This window comes from Pygocentrus nattereri, chromosome 14 (assembly GCF_015220715.1).
Source record: "Pygocentrus nattereri isolate fPygNat1 chromosome 14, fPygNat1.pri, whole genome shotgun sequence".
Taxonomy (NCBI): domain Eukaryota; kingdom Metazoa; phylum Chordata; class Actinopteri; order Characiformes; family Serrasalmidae; genus Pygocentrus; species Pygocentrus nattereri.
Genome location: NC_051224.1, coordinates 13118285 through 13138006, shown reverse-complemented (window position 1 = coordinate 13138006; position 19722 = coordinate 13118285). Strand labels below are relative to the sequence as shown.

The 19722-nt window shown below is 40.7% G+C and overlaps 1 protein-coding gene across 1 annotated transcript in view; it reads left to right on the top strand.

Annotated features, from left to right (window-relative positions):
* The first annotated feature begins 648 nt into the window (after positions 1 to 648).
* The window catches only part of vat1 (vesicle amine transport 1), a 38580-nt gene continuing 19506 nt past the window's right edge, over positions 649 to 19722 (top strand). Inside the window, exons 1-2 of the mRNA XM_017686103.2 lie at positions 649 to 1329; positions 10363 to 10570. Coding sequence (XP_017541592.1) covers positions 877 to 1329; positions 10363 to 10570 — 661 coding nt within the window. The 5' untranslated portion in view covers positions 649 to 876. The remainder of the gene's footprint in view (positions 1330 to 10362; positions 10571 to 19722) is intronic.

Sequence of the window (19722 nt, the reverse complement as noted above, 5' to 3'; positions counted from 1 at the left end):
AGGAAGACAAAGGTGAAAGAAATGAGAAGAAAACAATGGAAATAAAGAGAAATAAGAAAAAGAAACGAAATTATTTAAACAAGAAAATAAGGAAAACATGAAATTGCAAAAGAAAGACTGAAAGAAAGAATGAAAGAATGGAAGAGACAGGGAGGCATGAAAGATGAGAAAACGCCCTATTAAATTTCCCTCCGTTCCGTGGTTCCGTCTCTCCGGGTTTTCCGGGTCTCTCCGCGCGGACTCTTTTGTACTGAGCTGTCAAGCGCGGGCCATTGTAGTCGAGGCATCTCTCTCTCTCTCTCTCTCTCTCTCTCTCTCTCTCTCTCTCTCTCTCTCTCTCTCTCTCTCTCTCCCTCTCCCACTTCTCTCGCTCTCTCTCTCTCACTTCTCTCTCTCTCCCCCACTTCTCTCTCTCTCACTTCTCTCTCTCTCTCCCTCTCCCACTCCTCTCTCTCTCCCACTTCTCTCGCTCTCTCTCTCTCACTTCTCTCTCTCTCTCCCTCTCCCACTCCTCTCTCTCTCCCCCACTTCTCTCTCTCTCACTTCTCTCTCTCTCTCTCTCTCTCTCTCTCCCTCTCCCACCCCTCTCTCTCTCTCTCTCTCTCTCTCTCTCTCTCTCTCTCTCTCTCTCTCTCTCCTCCACGCCCTCAGGCTCGCGCCCCTCTCTGCAAGACAGTGAAAAAAGAGAAAGGCGGGTTGTGACTCCCGTTTAACATTTTCAGTCGGTCCGTCCGTTCTCGCTCCACCTCTCTCAGCGGCGGCTCTCTGTACGCCACTCTCTCAGGCGGAGTAGGAGCGTACAGCCCAAACCGAGCGAACCTCTCTCGGCTCTTCTTTTCTTTCTCTGTTTTAACCACCACACTGACTCCTCCGATCATGTCCGGCGAGGACGCGCCCAGCCAGCAGCAGAACGCCGACGAGCAGAAGCAGCAGCAGCAGCCGCAGGAGAACACGAAGCCCGCCGAGTCGCCCAAGACGGAGAACAAACCGGAGCCTCCGCCCGCCGAGGCTGCCGCCGCCGCCGCCGCCACCGCCACCGCCGCAGCAGCCCCGGCGGAGAAACCCGCCGAGGAGGATGCGTTCAGCTACCGCGCCCTGGTGCTCACTGGCTACGGCGGCTACGACAAGGTGAAGCTGCAGGTGAAGAAAGGGAAGCCCGCGCTCAAGGCTGGTGAAGTGATGGTGCGCGTGCGGGCGTGCGGGCTCAACTTCGCCGACCTCATGGCCAGACAGGGGCTCTACGACCGGCTCCCGTCACCGCCCGTCACACCGGGCATGGAGTGCTCAGGCATCATCGAGGCGGTGGGCGAGGAGGTGACGGACAGAAAAGTAAGAGCCGTCTTTTATTGAAATGTTTGATTTAGACTGAACAGCACGGACACGAGCTTAAAGCTTAATCTTGCATAACTCGCCTCGTTTATATGTACTTTTGCCTTTTATAGCTGTAACTTCCATCAAATTTACCTCAATAAACTAACAAATTAAGCTGCAAAAGTTGGGCTTATTCTAATTTCCGTTCCACCTTAAATGGCGCAGCAGTTACGTTCAGCCTCCTGAAGGCGCCTGAACGTAACTGCTACGCTATTTAAGGCGGCACGGAAAATTAGAACAAGAGGCTGGAAAATGGGAAGCCAGGTTCAGCCTCGTTAATAAAAATGTATTCAGTTCATTTCAGCTGAGCTTTAAATGTCCTCACAGGCGCATTTAAGGCAGCTATAAACCATAACACCTCAAACAGGAGTAGTGAAGAGCCTCAGTGTAGTGTCTGAACATGCCTGTCGGGCTTTGTAGTTAACAGTTCACAGAGACCGTCAGTGAAAGTGATTTGGACGGCTTGGTTTCATTAATGGGCAAAGTTTAGCGTCAGTACACTAGCAGGTAGGCTATTGTGGTACAGACATGTATCTGTTTTATAAGCGAAGCTAATGACCAGCGAAGACCAGACACTAGTAATAGAGCTGCTTGATAGGGTTTTTATTCCTTTTATGGGCCAAATTCAGTTTGTTTTAAAGTCAGCCGCTGATCTGTGAGGAGAAATGTGATTTGCTTCGGAGACAATAGGTGAATGTGATGAATAAGGGGAGGGGGATGTAGCCTCACTTCTTTATCACGGGGTGGGGACGGTCTAAACGCCCCCATAGAGACGCCACTTGCTCGGCTTTTGGAGCCGAGATATAGAGAGTGAAGCCGTTACTGGTTTAAATAAGGACCGGGAATGGAAGGTGCACCCAGCCCGCCCCACCGAGCCTCCGCTGACGGTGACTGACAGGCTGTGGAGACGCCTGCTCGATGCTGGAGCACAGCAATGGTGGACCCCGATTAACAATTAAACATCGGTTTAGCTGGAAAGAAAAGCACATCCCACCACCGCCCACCCCACTCCACCCCCCCCGGCCCGGGGTGAAGCTATAGAGGCATGTGGCCGCGTGGTGACTGTCACGGGTGGGTTCGGAGTGCGCGTGGGAAGGAGGTGGCGGTTAGGTAGGGTGGGGTAGGTTTTGGGAGTGCGGTAGGGGTCGGTAGGTGTCTCGTGCACGACGCAGGGGAGAAGGGGCGAGGCGCGACGTATGGAAGGGTACGCGAGCCTTTTGTCATCCCGCCGTTTTTGAGACCCGGTGACACAAATCGAGCGTTGTGCTCGTTTTCTTTAATGAATTCCTTAAACTTATTTTTTTTCGCCAAAGCTTTCTGTAAAGAACCCACTCCTACAGGAGCGGCTACGCCCATCTGTGCAGGGCGCGCGCCATGTACGCCTTTCGTGCACCTGTCGTCTGATGAAACGCGATCAGCCAAACTTTCACCCTTAATGTAGAATTAATAAGCATAAAAACGTATACGTGTAAATAAAACTCGCAAAGGAATCAGTACATATGTTTTAATACACAGTGAGAGCTGTCTGGTCACGTGATGGTCGGTCGCTTCCATAGGAACAAATCGATGAGTCATGCGTGATGGTATCCATGGCGACGCCCTATGGCAACGCGCTCTGATGGCTACTGGATGAAAGCATCTTTTGCAAGATGTGTCGCACAACTGATAGAAGCCAATGGGAAAACATTTTCTGAATCTCAAATGGCTCCCTGCTGACTGTGTAGTGCACTGCGTGGTCTCTACACCTAAATAGTGCAATGTGGTTCTATAGGAGTTTCCCTGACTTGGATATAGGGGAATTTGTAATGCTTGTACAGCTAGACTTAATCCACGTCTGGAAAACGGCTGTATGTGTCCAAGAGTATCCAGACACCCCTTACAATTCACATTAGTGCTTTATTGCTGACACAGGTGTTCAGTTGTACACAAACAGCTTTATATATTCTCCTTAGAACAGCACTGACCAATATAATGTGATGCTCTTGGAGCAGTCATGGATGAGCCTAAGGTCACCCATGGCTGGAAACCAATTCCCACGAGGAAAGTGCCTCGGTCAGAAAGCAAGTGGGCCCTTTAAGAATCTTGGGCCTCATTCACCAACCGTTCTTAAGAAGAAATTTCTTCTTAAAACACACTTTGAAGATTCTGAGCTTTAGCACTGTTTTCTTATACAATCGAATTCTCACAGCAATGTTCCAGCATCTACCATAAAGCCTTCAAATAAGAGTAGAGGCTGTTACTGCAGCAAAGAGGTAGGGGGGGAACTTCGTATTAGTACCCTTGATTTGGGAAGAAACACTGGGTGAGCAGGTGTCTACAGAGTTTTATATATATGGTAATTGTCCAGTAATCTATTTGGGGTTTGGTCATCAAGTGTGCTAGAAAGCAAGTGGGAAAGAAAAGTAAGGCGGTGTCGCGCCAGCTGAGCAAAGAGATGTCAGTCCAACTTTCCCCTTGACTCGTTCATCCTTGAAATTAGATTAAAGGGTTGTCCACCCAGTCCTGTCCATCAAGCGTTATTGCTTGTAGACAGATGTGTCTCACAGGCCTTCTCACTTCTCACTGCTGCTTACGCGATCATACGGTCTGGATTTGCTGGTAAACATGTGCACTTTGGAATTTGCTGATGCCGACTTTAGTATAATGCTGCATTTTAGCAGCAGAGGAAGAGAAACTGCCACTGTCTCTCTCTCTCTCTCTCTCTCTCTCTCTCTCTCTCTCTCTCTCTCTCTCTCTCTCTCTCTCTCTCTCTCTCTCTCTCTCTCTCTCTCTCTCACAGGCACTCAGCTCTTGTGGGTAATAAAAGTAGTGAATGAACACGCCAACTGTGACATCACCTCACATGACTTAACAAAGGAGGAATAATTCTTTTACCGTCCGGATGTTTCCCGTCTTTTTCTTTATCAGCTGCTTAGCATGAATAATGCATGCTAGACACACATATACATACATCTGCGTTTATCAGACAGCCTGGCTGCAGGGATCAGTCACATCTGTTCTCAATTATCTTTCTCCAGTCCACACTGTCAGGATGGAATTTCCTCCTGCTTTTTCTCTCCTCCTGCCTGTCTGTCTGTCTCTATTTTTCTATGTCTGTCCTTCTTTCTCTCTGTCAAACTTTCTCTCGTCTTCCTTCTTTCTTTCTTAGTTTATGTCTCTAACTCTGTTATTTAACAACAGATGAATTAGATTTGTCACTGCATGGACAGCTAGTGCTCTGCCCACTTTAAATGTACCTGCATGTTAATGTGTTTATTGTTGCATAGCGCTTATTAATACCACATTTTAGTTTAGGGCTAAGAAGGCTAACATCAAATCTTCATAAGAATTTTTGTAAATACACACACACAACTTCTCTGAACAAGCTGCCAAGTCTTCATTATGGTTGCTCAGCCTTGTTGATGTTTAGGGCACAATCTGATTTACTAAAGACAATATTTTGTGAACCATTTCTTTAACTGAACATGCATAACAAATGATTTAAAAATATGAAGTATTTTATTATTTAAGTGTTTAAAGGTAAATGGGTGTATCCATCAGTAGGAGAATTTAAAATAATAATGCATCTTATTTAATCAATTAAAAATTTTTAAATTGTGATCAGCCCTAAGAAGGATGTAGGGCTGGATTTAGTTCTGTATTATAGAAAAAATGCTACTGGACAGTAAGAACAATCTTAAAGAACATGTTTGTGTGGACTTAGCGTCACAGTTACAATGACTGTGATTCAGCCATATCTACAACAAAAAGATCTTGGGTGGGATTAATGTGGAATTAGTACAAGGTCAACTTCGTGGAAGTGAAGTGTGTGATTAACCATAACCGAGTGAGGCTACCTTTGATCTATAAAGATCGATGGCCTAGTTACGCAACCTTCATCTCATGATGGTACAGTAGAGCCTTATTGGTGTAGTAGTTATAAAAAACAGTACCATAAACGTGGAAAATCAGTGACTCAACATTACTGTTAAAACAAAGACAGCAGCGCTATCACAGTGTTGCAGTGTCAATTGAGTGTAGAGCCGCAATGATTAGTCAACAAAGTTGATATGTATTATAGAAAAAAAATGTCAGTGTTATTTTTTTATTTGTCAGTGTACCATTTACTTGCACCAAACAGTGTTTGTGTGGTGATTCTGACCGATGCTATAAAAGGACAGAAGCTCTGCTGAAAAGTCATTTGTGCTGCATACAGAACTTTGAAAAAGGGTGATAAAATAAGGGAAGATAAAAAGGGAGATGGACTCTGGAAAGCAAGCTAAAAAGTACAGTATTCTGAAGTGGAGGTAGCATTATTCTACTGCAAAACAGTGATGCACAAATGAAATAAAGGCAGCTGAGTTCGTGCACATTTTCTGCTGCCGCTGGTAATAAGTGCTTGTAACTAACTAACTTCAGTGGCTAATGTCAGCCAAGTAAGTATAACATTTGGCTGCAAGTTAGAAAACAGAACACCGAATTGAAGAGGGGAGCATTTCAGTGATGTGTAGTATTGCTAATGCCATATTGACATCACAGTTAAAAAAATCAGACAAATTTTGTTTTAGGAGGAGTTTCCATCTAAAATAATAATCCTTCTTCATCTTCTTCGTTTTCTTCATCTTTTGTGCTGCTAAATCTGACTGCTAAGAACCACTTTAGATGTTTTTTTTTCCAGAATATATTGTCTTCTGTTTGGGTCTATTGGCTTCTGAATGGCTTGTTCAAGATTCTTCTGATTGTATCCATCCATCTTGGAGCGTTTACATCCTTTTCCTCATTTACCATTAACCGTTCCAAACATAATGGTCTTTTCCGAGAATTGGTTCTTTTCAAAGTATGTCCAAAATCAGAGAACTGCAGTTTGGCTCTGTTGCTTTGAGTGAGAGATGAGGCTTGATTGGGACGAAGACTGTGTGCTTTCTTTTCAGTCCGAGATGCTCTCAAAAGTCTTTGCCACCGAAAGTTCATAGGCATCAATATTTGTCCTGTGTCACTTGTTTATTGTGCACACCCATAAAGAAGCACAGAGAAGACTATAACCTGGAGTGAAAACATAAATGGTCAATAAATATATATATATATATATATATATATATATATATATATATATATATATATATATATATATATATATATATATATATATATATATATATGTGTGTATGTGTGTGTGTGTGTGTATATATATATGTATATATATGTATGTATGTATGTATGTATGTATTGGTTTATAGTTCATTCTTTTTTTTTTATTTAGGCTCTTACTCAATTAATTGTTAAAACAATCTGATTGCTAATGTATAGTTCCATGCAAAAGTTTTGGCGCCACTTGTCAAATAACATATTTTGTTGCCAGCACACTCCTGCATGTTTTAGTACACAATTACTGTTTATAGCTTTTTGAAAATAATGTGAACTGTGGCTTTTGTGAAATTATGGCATACTTAATGTTGTATGTTTTATTATTTTGCAATATGTTAAACTCAGCAAATTAATAGGAATCATGCACAACAGTTTAAAGGAAAATTAAGCTTGTTCTGTGTACAGGATGTTTTAACTTGCTTTCACTTTCAAAATCAACATGTCATTTATTTTTTTATGTTCTTAGCTGATGTGCCAGTTGCGTGACTATGATTGCTTCATATATATATATATATATATATATATATATATATATATATATATATATATATATATATATATATATATATATATGTGTGTGTGTGTATATATATGTGTGTGTGTGTGTGTGTGTGTGTGCTGACTGTGCCCCCTTTACACACAGTAGCGAGTCTTTGATGCAAGGATCATTATTTAAATGTGCCGTATGCTTTTAGACCTAAAAAGCAGAAAGTGTGTGTTTGTGAGGCTGTACAGTGTGAGTCATGATGGCGGTTGGGCACAGGCACCCACGTCTATTGATCTATGCTGTACAATGCCTCCAATTAAAAGAGAGAGAAGAAGAACAGTGGAGTGAAGGAGGAGAGACTGTGGGAGCGACAGAAGTGAGAGGGGGGGAGGGAGGGAGTGGGTAAAAGTGGGAGGAGGGGGACAGAGTGAGGGAGAATAAGGCAAACGATGAGAAGACAGGAATTGGGGCAGGGACAGAGTGAGCTGGGAATAGTTTGAAATGACAGAGAGAGAGCAGGGTGGGGGGGGAGTGGTTCAGATGGAATCGCTCTCTAATTGGACTCAATAGACAGTTATGCTCATGTCTCCCTTGAGCCTATTAGTGTGTGTGTGTGTGTGTGTGTGTGTGTGTGTGTGTGTGTGTGTGTGTGTGTGTGTGCTTGTATGTACTTCTGTCTCATTTTCGATCTTTTAAATGGGTTATGACTGTGTGTGTGTGAGAGAGAGAGAGAGATATGAGAGAGGTAGGGTTGAAATATTTTGGGGAAAATTGCAGTTTTTTGACCAATATAGTTACTGATAGCAATTGTTTCTATACATTTGAGGTCCAGGTCAGTTTTTGGCAAAAAACACCAGAACATCCACATTTTCTGGCTTGAGGCTTAAACATTCATGGCCAAAGGTTGCAAGTAATTTGTTAAATTCATTTTTTTGTTTAATGATTTTTAGCAACAACATGTAGTGTAATATTATAAAATGCAAACCTACCTTTCTTGTTCCTGTTCCTGTCCTGTTTACACGTTATTTTATTTTGGCCCTCTGCTCACCACACACATCTACCCTAACACACAAACACACACTCCAAATTACGATTTTAATACAAAACAATGAATCTTTCAGCCATAATTTGAAGAAGTGTTTGTCCAGTCTCCAGTGTATTTGAAAGTCTGTGTGTGTGTATGTGTGTGTGCGTGTGCCTGTATGTGTGCATGCTTGTCTTCTTGTCTCATGCTTATTGAGGCTGAAGAATCTGGCTGCTCCCCTGATGAGAAGAACTCATCCTGTTACAGAGAGAGAGAGGGATGGGAGGGAGGGGGAGAAGAGAGAGAGGGAGGGAGGGACATGGAGAGACAGAAGATAATGAAGGAGAATGAAAGATAAGAACCTTTTTCTGAATTGTGGTAATGTGTAAACTAAAATAGTTCTAAAGACATTGCAAAGCACATGGGGTGTGTGGGTGTGTGTGTGTGTGTGTGTGTGTGCGCGCATGCAGTAGTGTTTCCTGTGTCTCCTGATTCCAGAGGAAGTTGTGGAAGTTTGCTGGATGAGTTTTCCTGTGTCCTGTATTGCATGTGTGTGTTAAGGTGGGGAGGGGGCTGGGGAGTGGAGTGTGGGGTCTCGGGGTCTCTTCACTGCTGATTATTTACCACACTGTGAAAGTTTAATAGCAGAGAGTTGTAAAATTGTGAATATTTTTATAGTACTACACTGTTAAAACCATTGGTTCCTCAAGGCAGTGGTTATTTGTAAAACTATGGTAATTTAACAGCAATCTTCTTGTTTTGCACTGGAAATTTCCATTGTTTTTGTTTTCTTTTTTAAATAGTTAAAATTAAACAAGGACAATTTCCATTGAAAATAAAGAAGAATAAATAGGCTTATGACAAAGTTTCAAAATCTAAGCTCTTACAAATAGTGGTAATGACAATAGTGAGTAAGAACACTTTGTCCCCTTCGTTTTCCTGCGTTGGTCACCACAGCCATTTATAATCTCTGCTCATGTTGAGTATCAAAAGGGGACACCACACTTCTCCACTACACGGCTGATGCCTATTGAAAACAGCATCCTACTCGATATACAGGATACAGCAAAACAACAGAAAGAGAAAGCAAGATGGAATAGAGTGTGATGAATAGTCCTTCTGTATGATGAAAAACCTGTTGTATGTATGTATGTATTTATTTATTTATTTAAAGAACATTTTAAAAATGTTGCTATACAGTACCAAAAGGGTTCTGCTATTGTCATAATTCATAAAAAATCATAGAAATAAGATCTCTGACTGGTTTTACAAGTTTCCCCAGTTGCTTTAACACACTACTTGAAACTGAAACAGCTGCCCTGAAACTCGAACCCAAACCACCTCACACTGTTTACTTCCAAAATGCCCTAAGACAGTCAGAAAGCACACTTGAGGTTTTAGCATTGCCTTAATAAGCAATTTAATAAGCATTGCCATATTGTTGTTCCAATACATCTTCTAAATGATGATTGTATCAATTTACCAATATGTAATGGCCTATTATATTTACAAAATAAACTGTAAACCCAATAAAAAACAGAATCAACAAACTCTATTTGAAACCAGTACTGAAGTTTTCCACACTGATGTGGAAGGAGTCCACGCCAATGTGACACTTCATTTATCTGGAGATACTTGCAATTGTGGGAAACTACCCGGGTGGGTGAGGTGGGTGGGTATTTTCACATTTCATATTCACATCTTGGTCTTCTTTATATTGTGTAACCCTTGGCATTTTCTAATTATTCAGCCAGCTCTGATACATTTGTGCACATGTAAATTCTTTAAACTGTCACGCTTTAGGATGAACTGTCTGATCGCTGCCCACAAATGTATTCTTTCCTAACAGCTGTTGCTAAGTTAGGCGTGCTTTCAAGCTTTTCAGAACAATGGCGAGTGTGCTCTGTCAAAATACCTTAGAAATAGTTTTAAACGATATTTATTTGCATGTGCAAGGTTACACCTTTTGGGGTAGATCAAACTAACATTAACACTGGGAAAATTCATCATTGATGTTGCTTTAAACCTGCTAGCTTTAATTAGCTACAGCAGTGTATTCCATATTGGTAGCCTTCAAACTGGAAACCTTATTAGCAGCTTTAAGCAAAGTGTACTATGACCCTTTGTTCGGTTGAATGTTGTGTTTGTCAACATTGTATAAAGCTTGTCCAACTTGGCAATAGCTGCTATAAAAGAATACATTTGTGGGTAGAGCATGGGTGAAAACTACAATTTACATTCCAGGATTGTAGCTTGAATTGCAGCAATGTCATAAATCTTGTTTGTGTTCCATACTTGTCACATCCTTTTAGGTTTTTTGAATGTCTCTAAAGTTGTTTTTGTCTTTTCCTCACAGGTGGGTGACAAGGTGATGGTTTTGAACCGCAGTGGGCTGTGGCAGGAAGTAGTTGTGGTGGCAGCCACACACACTTTCCTCATGCCGGAAGGGATGAGCTTTGAGGAGGCGGCGGCTCTGCCGGTCAACTATATCACCGCCTACATGATGCTGTTCGACTTCGGACACCTGCGCCCGAACCAGAGCGTCCTCATCCACATGGCAGCAGGTTAGTGTGCGTGACTGAGGGAGAGAAAGAGAGAGGTTATTTTTTGGTGTATGGAGTGGGATATTGCCCAGAGATGACCTTATGCAGCTGTTGACAGCAGGCCTGAGGGCTTTATGCCAATGGTATATGCAATCATATTTAATTACTATTTTATGACCTACACACACAAACACACACTTGTTGCAGCTGCTGAAAGTGGACTCTCGGGCTTTTGAGGGAATGAGAAAGTACAGTATTGTGTTAGAAAGCTGTAAAAGAGAGTTGCAGAGAGCGAGTGTGCAAGAAGCAAAGTAATCGAGACTGACTTGTCTGCAGTGCTTTGCAAATGTCAGAGACCACCCTATATTTATGTGTGTGTTTTGGGCGGATCGACATATCTGTGCCAGGGAATTGTATTGAAGCGTCTTCTGGGATCTTTTACACAAGTGTGTCTGTGTGTGTGTGTGAGTGTATTCATGTCTGTGTAACTGTGCATCTTGCAATGTTTTAAATGAGAGAGAGAGAGAGAGATTTTATAATAATTCCATTGATGATTTGCAATAAGACCAACACCAGTTGCTGGATGTCCTGAATGTATGAATAAAACAACACTCTAATGAATCATTCTTATTAATTGGTGCAGTAATAAAACCACAATGAAAGGGATTACATGTGTTAGCACAGTGGAGTAGCCATCCCTGAGTTGGAATTTTTTTTTCTTAACAGGTTCAAGCTTGAATAACATTATGCATGAGTTATAGTTACTTTCTTATTTTCAGTGATCCATACTTCTGCAGCAGTTAGGGTCAACTCAAACACCCCAATAATAATACATGGTTTCCATTGAGTTCTCTTCCATTACTTCTGTTAACTTGATTACCTTTTCCTTGTGTAATGTACTGCCATCAAACAATTGCATGAAATTAAGCAAACTATTTTATACAGTAATGCATAAATGGCTTAGATGATACTAGAATAATCATCTTCTGAAGACTCTAATAGCTTAATGCATGTTTGCCATTCTGTACACAATCATGGCCCAGGCTTAACCGGTGAACCAGAACACAAAACTCCATCATGGTGAAAGTGACAAATGCATTTAAAATGGATACAGTCTTCTCATTTAACATGAGTCAATAGTGTTTTGTTTTCCAGTGTGTCTCTTGCTGTAAAATGAATATGATGGATTACTGTTGGAGTGTTTTCTTATTTACAGGGAAGCTGTTCACTCTTAGAAATGGTCACATTGTATCTCACTTTAGCACTGACTGACAGTTACACTTAGCATGAAGGTTTAGTTTGTGAATGACAGCATAATTTGTATATTTGCAGCAACTTTTTAGGCCAGCTTATACATTTATAGACAATCATCTTGGCATCTTGCTGATAGTTTGTGTTTTTTTGTTTGTGTGAATAAATAATCCAGATCTCTGTCTCTGGTTATGAGCTGTTGCCAAGTGTTCCTCTTAAACTCTACAGTCTTTAGTGGAATGTATTAGGACGGTCAGGTATTGTATTAGACACAATTATTTAATTAAAAAACATCAATCCACTTTCTCAATGTATCCGTAATGACTGACAGTTTGCATGATAAGAATGCATTAAGTTCTCCTGCTGGTTTCTTCCAGAGAGAAACAGGCATTTAAAAAGCTTTTTTTTTCTTTCCTGTAGTCTTGGAAAGCTCTGCATTACAGCTGTGCAATAATATGAGAGGCTTACAGATGTTTTCATAATGCACAGAATTCAAAACAATAATACAATATTTAGTTTTTCTTAAAGTTTGTAAAGTTTGAAAGGTCCAGTACAATATTACCAGAAATTGATTATGATTTCATTTAAAAATGATGTTAAATTGTGCTGTGCTACACTGCATCTAAACAAGACTAATTGTGCTTTCTTTGTAATGAAACATAGTTACCAGTGCTGAAGTACAGACAGTACCCACTGCATACAGAAAAGCTTGGGATGTGATTTATCACAATAGCAATAAATACTGTCAAATTTTGTCCATTACTTTTCAAGATGGTTATGCTTTTTTATTCTTTAGCCTTTCACTGTATTACACAGTTACTAAAATAATTGATAATGACAGCATCATAGTGTTACGGTTGCTTAATATATAGTATATTTGTCTTTTTCTTATTCTGATCAGTTTCTGCAGTATAACACTCAGTGCAGTGGTAGTGGTGGTGGTGGTGGTGGTGGTGGTGGTGGTGGTAGTAGTAGTAGTAGTAGTAGTAGTAGTAGTAGTAGTAGTAGTAGTAGTAGTAGTAAGTCTGGTCCATCCAAATCAAGCAAGGCGAGTTTTAAGGTTCCTGCTCGGTGTAAATTGCCCTTCTCTCCCTGCTCTAATAAATCGCACACAATTTGGCCACCATCTCAGCTGCTCACGATGAGTGTTTTTGAGAATATCTGGCATTCTTATGGTTTGACTAATGCACAATGTCATTTTTGTCAGAAAATGTCATAGATTGTGCAGTGCTGTATCACCCAGTAGAAAAATGAAACCTATAGCCCATCTATCTTATTGTTAGTACAGTTACCAGTATAATTGTAACTATATAGTCTGTTTTGTACATATTGTGCTGCGATAGTGGTTGTGTGCGAGGTAGTCAGAGGACTTTTTTTGCATCTTTTGGTGGGGTTTATTTTCACCTATACTGTGTGTTTTTGTGCATTAACTTGCAACAACTAAATGCAGGATATTATGAGTTTTCTTAAGTTTACCCGCATATTTAACTTCTAATATGTGCCTTAGACGTCCCTTTTCACTATCTCAAATTCTGTTTTGGTTCTGCTGAACTGAAAATACAATATACCACAGTAATATTTTGAGATGGTTTGAAGGTCTGACACAAGGGCTTACCACCCAGCAGAAACAATGTCAGCAGTTTTCTTTTCGCTTTTTAGCTTTTATTTGTGGATTTATATTTTGTTTTCAAAGTCCAATTGCTGTAAAAGAACTGCAGTGCCTGATGAGAGTAATTATCTCAAAAGGAAAATAAATGTAATCACACCCAGACTGTGACAGCATGAATAAACAAACAAAAGTAAATTTTGAACTTTGTTGATTCCATGAGTATTTAGGGGAAAAAAAAGACTCTAGAACAACATTTCTTAATCCAGCTCCTGGCAGCCCACAGCACCGCACGCGTTCAACTATAAACACTTAGTGTTTCAGGAAATAGCTGAATGTGTGCGACTCAAGGCAATAAAACTATCACAAAAGTTATGACCTTTCATTCTAAATTCATAGGCATTAACATGGAGTTTCTAGTTCATACCAAAGGTGTTCGATAGGGTTGAGGTCAGGGCTCTGTGTGAGCCAGGCAAGTTCTTCTACACCAAACTTACCCAGCCATGCCTTTATGGACTTTGATTTGTGCACTGGGTCACAGTCATGCTGTAACAGGAAAGGGTCTTCCCCATACCATTCCCACAAAGTTAGAAGCATACAAATGTTCAAAATGTCCTGGTATGCTAAAGCATTAAGATTTCCCTTCAAGGAATTAGGCCAACAACCCCATAGCATTATCCCTCCTCCACCAAACTTAGCACAATGTAGTCAGGCACGTAATGTTCTCCAGACATTTGCCAAAATCAGACTCATCCATCAGACTGTCAGGTAGAGAAGAGTTATTAATCACTCCACAGAATACTTTTTACCTTGCTCCAAAGTCCAGTGGTAGCATGCTTTATACCGCCATATGCATTAATTTGGAGCTCCCCTTTTGCAGCCTCCAATCCTCTGGGAAAGCTTTCTACTAGATTTTGGAGTGTTGGACTTTGTTCATATTCAGTCAATGGAGTATTTGTGAGGTCAGGCACTGATGTTGGATGACAAGGCCCGACTCGGTCAACGTTCCAGCTCATCCCAAAGGTGTTTAGTAGGGTGGAGGTCAGGGCTCTGCGCAGGCCTTGATAGTTCCTCCACAATTATGCAGAAAGAGGAAGAAGCCTTTTTCAAACTGTTACTACAAAGTTGGAAGCATGTGGTTGTCTAAAAGGTCTCTGTAGGCTGTGGCATTAACATAAATATTCCCTGGAACTAAGAGGCCCAAACCCTGAAAAACAGCTTCAGATTATTTCCCCTCCTCCACCAAACTTTACTGTTGGTTTTTAGTGTTCTGATAGGTAGCATTCCCCCTGCCATCTGTCAAACGCTGATTCATCCATCAGGCGTTTATTGAAACGTGATTCATTACTCCAGAGAAAATGTTTCCACTGCTTCAGTGTCCAGTGGCTGTGTGCTTTACATCACTCCTGCAGATACTTGGCATTGCACATCTTACGCTTGTATGCAGCTGCTTGGCCATGGAAACCCATTTCATGAATCTGTTGAGTTCTAGTGCTGATGTTGCTTGCAAGAGGCAGTTTGGACCTCTGTAGTGAGTGATGCAACGTAGGAGAGGCGATTTGTACATGCTCTGTGATTCAGCACTCGGTGACCCTGCTCTGGGAGTTTGCACGGTGCACCGCTCTGTGGCTGAACTGTTGTTGCTCCTAGGCAGTCCATTTCAAGGTAATAGCGCTCACAGTTGACCAGGACAGATCTAACGGGTGAGAAATTTCATGAACTGTTTTCATTTCATGACTTGTGGCAAAGGTGGCATCCTATCACAGTGTCACATTTGAAGTCACTGAGTTCATCAATATGACTTATTCTACTGCCAGGGTTTGTGTATGAAGATTGCATGGCTATTTGCTTGATTTTATACATGTGTTTGCAATGGTTGTGGCTGAAACACCTGACCTCAATAATTATGAGGGCTGCCCACATACTTTTGGTCTTATTGTGTATGTACAGCCATATGTGAAAGTTTGAATACAGGTGGAATTACCTGTTACATAATAGAAAATCTGCGATGGACTGGTGACCTGTCCAGGGTGTATCCTGCATTCCGCCTGAAGACTGCTGGGATAGGCTCCAGCACCCCCCCCGCGACCCTGACGGAGAAGCGGCTTAGAAAATGGATGGATGGATGGATGGATGGATGGATGGATGGATGGATGGATAATAGAAAATAACTAAACACTCCCTCTATAGGGAACAAAATTAAATATGGCATTTTTTTCTGCCAATATGGCCATTTTAGTGCACAGTTTTTGTTTATTTGCCAAATTTAATATATTGGAGAAATAAAACAAGACAGAGGATATTAGTATGCTTGAGGAAGGTATAATAAAATTTAACAGCAAAGTCTACCATTTGCAGCTATAACAGCTTCAACTCTTCTGGGGAGGCTTTCCACAAGTTTTAGGAGTATGTTTATGGGAATTTTTGACCAATCTTCCAGAAGTGCATTTATGAGGTCAGACACTGATGGCTCTCAGTCTCCGCTCTAATTCATCCCAAGGGTGGTCTATCGGGTTGAGGTCAGGACTCTGTGCAGGCCAGTCAAGTTCTTCCACACCAAACTCGCTCATCCACGTCTTTATGGACCTTTTTGTGCACTGGTGCACAGTCATGTTGGAACAGGAAGAGGCCATCCCCAGACATGTGCATGAAATTGTCCAAAATCTCTCGGTCTGCTGAAGCATTGAGTTCCTTTCACTGGAACTAAGTGGCTGAGCCCAACTCCGGAAAAACAACCTCACACCATAATGCCCCCTCCACCAAACTTTACACCTGGCCCAATTGAGTCAGACAAGTATTGTTGTCCTGGCCAGTGCCAAACCCAGACTCGTCCATCAGATGGAGAAGCATGATTAGTCACTCCAGAGAACATGTCTCCACTGCTCTGGCGGCACTTTACACCACTGCATTGAACGCTTTGAATTGTGCTTGATGTAAGCTTGCTTAGATGCAGTTGCTCAGCTTTGGAAACCCATTCCATGAAGCTCTCTTCACACTGTTCTTGAGCTAATCTGAAGGCCACATGAAGTTTGGAGGTCTACAGTGATTGACTCTGCAGAAACTTGGTGACCTCTGCACACTATGCTCCTCAGCATCCGCTGACCCTGCTCTGTCATTTTACGTGGCCTACCACTTTGTGGCCGAGTTGCTGTCGTTCACAATCACTTCCACTTTGTTATAATACCACTGACAGATGACTGTGGAATATTTAGTAGTGAGGATTTCACAACCTGACTTGTTGCACAGGTCTTCACTGAGCTCATGTGAGTGACTCATTCTCTCACAGTTTGGAGAAGCAGTCTGCAGGCCTAGGTGCTTTGTTTTATACACCTGTCTCCATGGAAGTGAATGGAACACCTGAATTCAATGTTTTGGATGGATGGGTGAGTGAATACTTTTCGAAATATAATGTATTTTCAAATATATAAGCATATTAGATGTTATTTTAGTTAGCATTAATAACAATAAAAGGTTGGCATTAATACGATTAATGAGTGCATTCTGTGAGTACTGGATAGTAAATGTCTTACAACCCTGACAGCTTGTTTTAATTGGACTGTTTTGTTCCCTTTTTTTCTGATAAAATGGCACAAATATTTTAAACATCTGCATCCTTGAATTCAGTAAGTGAATACACTCACATTCAGGGTTCACAGATTTTCTGGATGTGAAAGTGAACTTTTAATCCTGGTGTGAGAGTGTGTGTGTGTGTGTGTGTGTGTGTGTGTGTGTGTGTGTGTGTGTGTGTGTTTGGCTCATGTCAGGAGGAAGTACAGTGATCCATCTGGAGTGTCGCAGAAGGCAAAACCTATCCAACAGTCCAACCTCTCTGACCACCGCGCCCATGGAGAAGGGGAGGGGGTGAGACAGTTAGAGATAGAGGAGAGAACTGGAATGTATAAACTGATGCATGATACAGAACAGTTGAGGGTGCGTGATCAGAATTGGTCTTTTTTTTTTTTGGCTCCAAACCATCAATCTGACATCCACCAATTATTGTGATTTTGGCTGTTGCGGTTTTGTGGCGTAAAAAAAGTGAGTCAGGTTAGTGCATTCAAGCTGTATTTGAGAAGCTGCTGGTAAATATTGTAGCATAATTAGGCATGACTCATTGTGCTAAACAGTCAGTGTCTCCTTTATTTCGATGTACCATTTTAATTGATTTAATGTTGTTTAAATAAGCAGCTGATTTTTCATTGAGTTTATAATGCCAGTGCTTGCTATTAGGCAAATCAGTAACATGACTTCCTAATAGCAAGCACTTATACTAGTGTATTTCATGTGTTCAAAAACCTCAGTTTTAAAATCCATAGAAAATTCAGCCAAGAAATAAGAATTGGAATCAATTGGGGTGTAACAATACACTTGGCCTGTGATTAGGTTTGATTCACTGGGTTTGCGATTCAGTATATTGAATTAAACTTGATAATTATGTAGGTGCGCAGCTTACTTATAACACTATAGAGTTGGGAGGTAGGACTTTAGCGTTAAAACAATGCATTGACATTAGAAGACATATTTCCACAATGCACATTGTCACGTTTTAGCACTGTGTAATCATGTCAGGATGTATTGTTACACGCCTAACAGGCAAGCATTTCTTTGAATTTAGAAAAGAAAAAGCCATTGACTCAACTTGTACTGTCAGTACTTGGAAACCACAGTTCTTTTTGTGGTTGACTGTCCTTTACAGATGTGACAGATTGCAAAAGACTGTTTTAATCTCTAAGCATATTGTGGGCATGCCTTGGTGTGAAGTAAGCTTTGAATATTGGAATATCCAACGTTGTTGCCAAAGAACACCTTACTGACTCTGGGACACACATGCAGTAAGATACCTGTCAATAAGATATAAAAGATAATAATAATAATAATAAAAAAGAAAAGATAGCATTTTTTAAACAGTAGCACAAACAAATCTAATATTTCTGTAAAAAGTAGTGATATACAGTACAGACACCTAGAAAGTCAACTAAACGCAGTTTGACTGGAAGTGTTAAAACCTTGTGTATATTTTTAATCTCTTTTTATATCAGTAAGGGACAAAATGAAGCAGCCCCCGTATGGCCAGTTGGTAGGAAGAAGGGGGGATTTTGAACTACCACTCTTAGAAATAAAGGTGCCAGGGGCTTCTTCAGTGAGATGCCACATTATAGTGAATGTCTCTAATGAGACATCATTGTAAATTAGTGTGAAGAACCATTTTAAAGTTTAAAGGACCTTACATTATGTGAAGGTTATTTTCTCAGAAGAACTCTTTTGACATCTTTATTTTAAAGAGTGTAGTGTGAATTGAATATACAATTTCCATTTTTCTACATTGTTTGTGCCTGGCAGCTGTCCTTTACATTGTTGGGGAAAATTTCATGATCAATGGACTAACAGATATGCTTCAAATTTGGTTGGAATAAAATCTCTTTACTTTAATCTGTATTGAAAGAATGTTTTTGCTGTTCATTAAGGTTACTAATTTAGAGATACATATATTTCTTTGGACAGGTGACAATATACAGCTAGCAACAGCAGTTGTTACAATAACAGCTTTGCAGACTCACATTCTCAGACAAATCAACAACCTTATTAATAATCAAACCATGATAAAGTTAACCTTGACCTGGGGAAGCTGTGAATAATACACTGAGCTTACAAACACAGTTGAGGAAATAGCCTTTGCAACTGTCATTGCTCGATTTAGCTCGGGTGGGCTGGATAATAGATCTGCACGATATGATCAGAATACTAGTGTTGTGAACATATTGCCACATAATTTGACTGAGATGTGACTTGAAATGTATTAAAAACACATTAGTGATTCAATAATGTGAAATGATTAAAAATTGTCTGGACCAAAATAGCTTTGTTTTTTTATTTTTGGAACTACTTGAGTGTCCTAACTCATGAACAGTCAAACACTCATCTGAAACTGTCAAGATGCACGCAGTAAAACCATTATGATTGATTAGAGAGCTCATATTACAGCTTTCTGCGATATCAATATTGCAGAGCCTGGTGTCACATTAACAATTAACGAATTATATATTTTTGATGTTGGTGTGATGTGATGATACAATATCTTTTACCATGATAAATGGTGTCACACAGTGAACACTTACCGTCTCAATATTCCTTCATTAAAATTAGATTTATCAAGGAAGAAGGTTTCATTCTTTTGTTGGGAGATCTGTTTCAATCAGGTGTAGCCCAAATTATTGTATTCATAATTAACCAAAAACATTGAGATTAACTGTATGCTATAAGAACGTTTTCATGTGTAATTACATTTTTGTCATATTGCTCATCCCTCATTTTGGGCCTA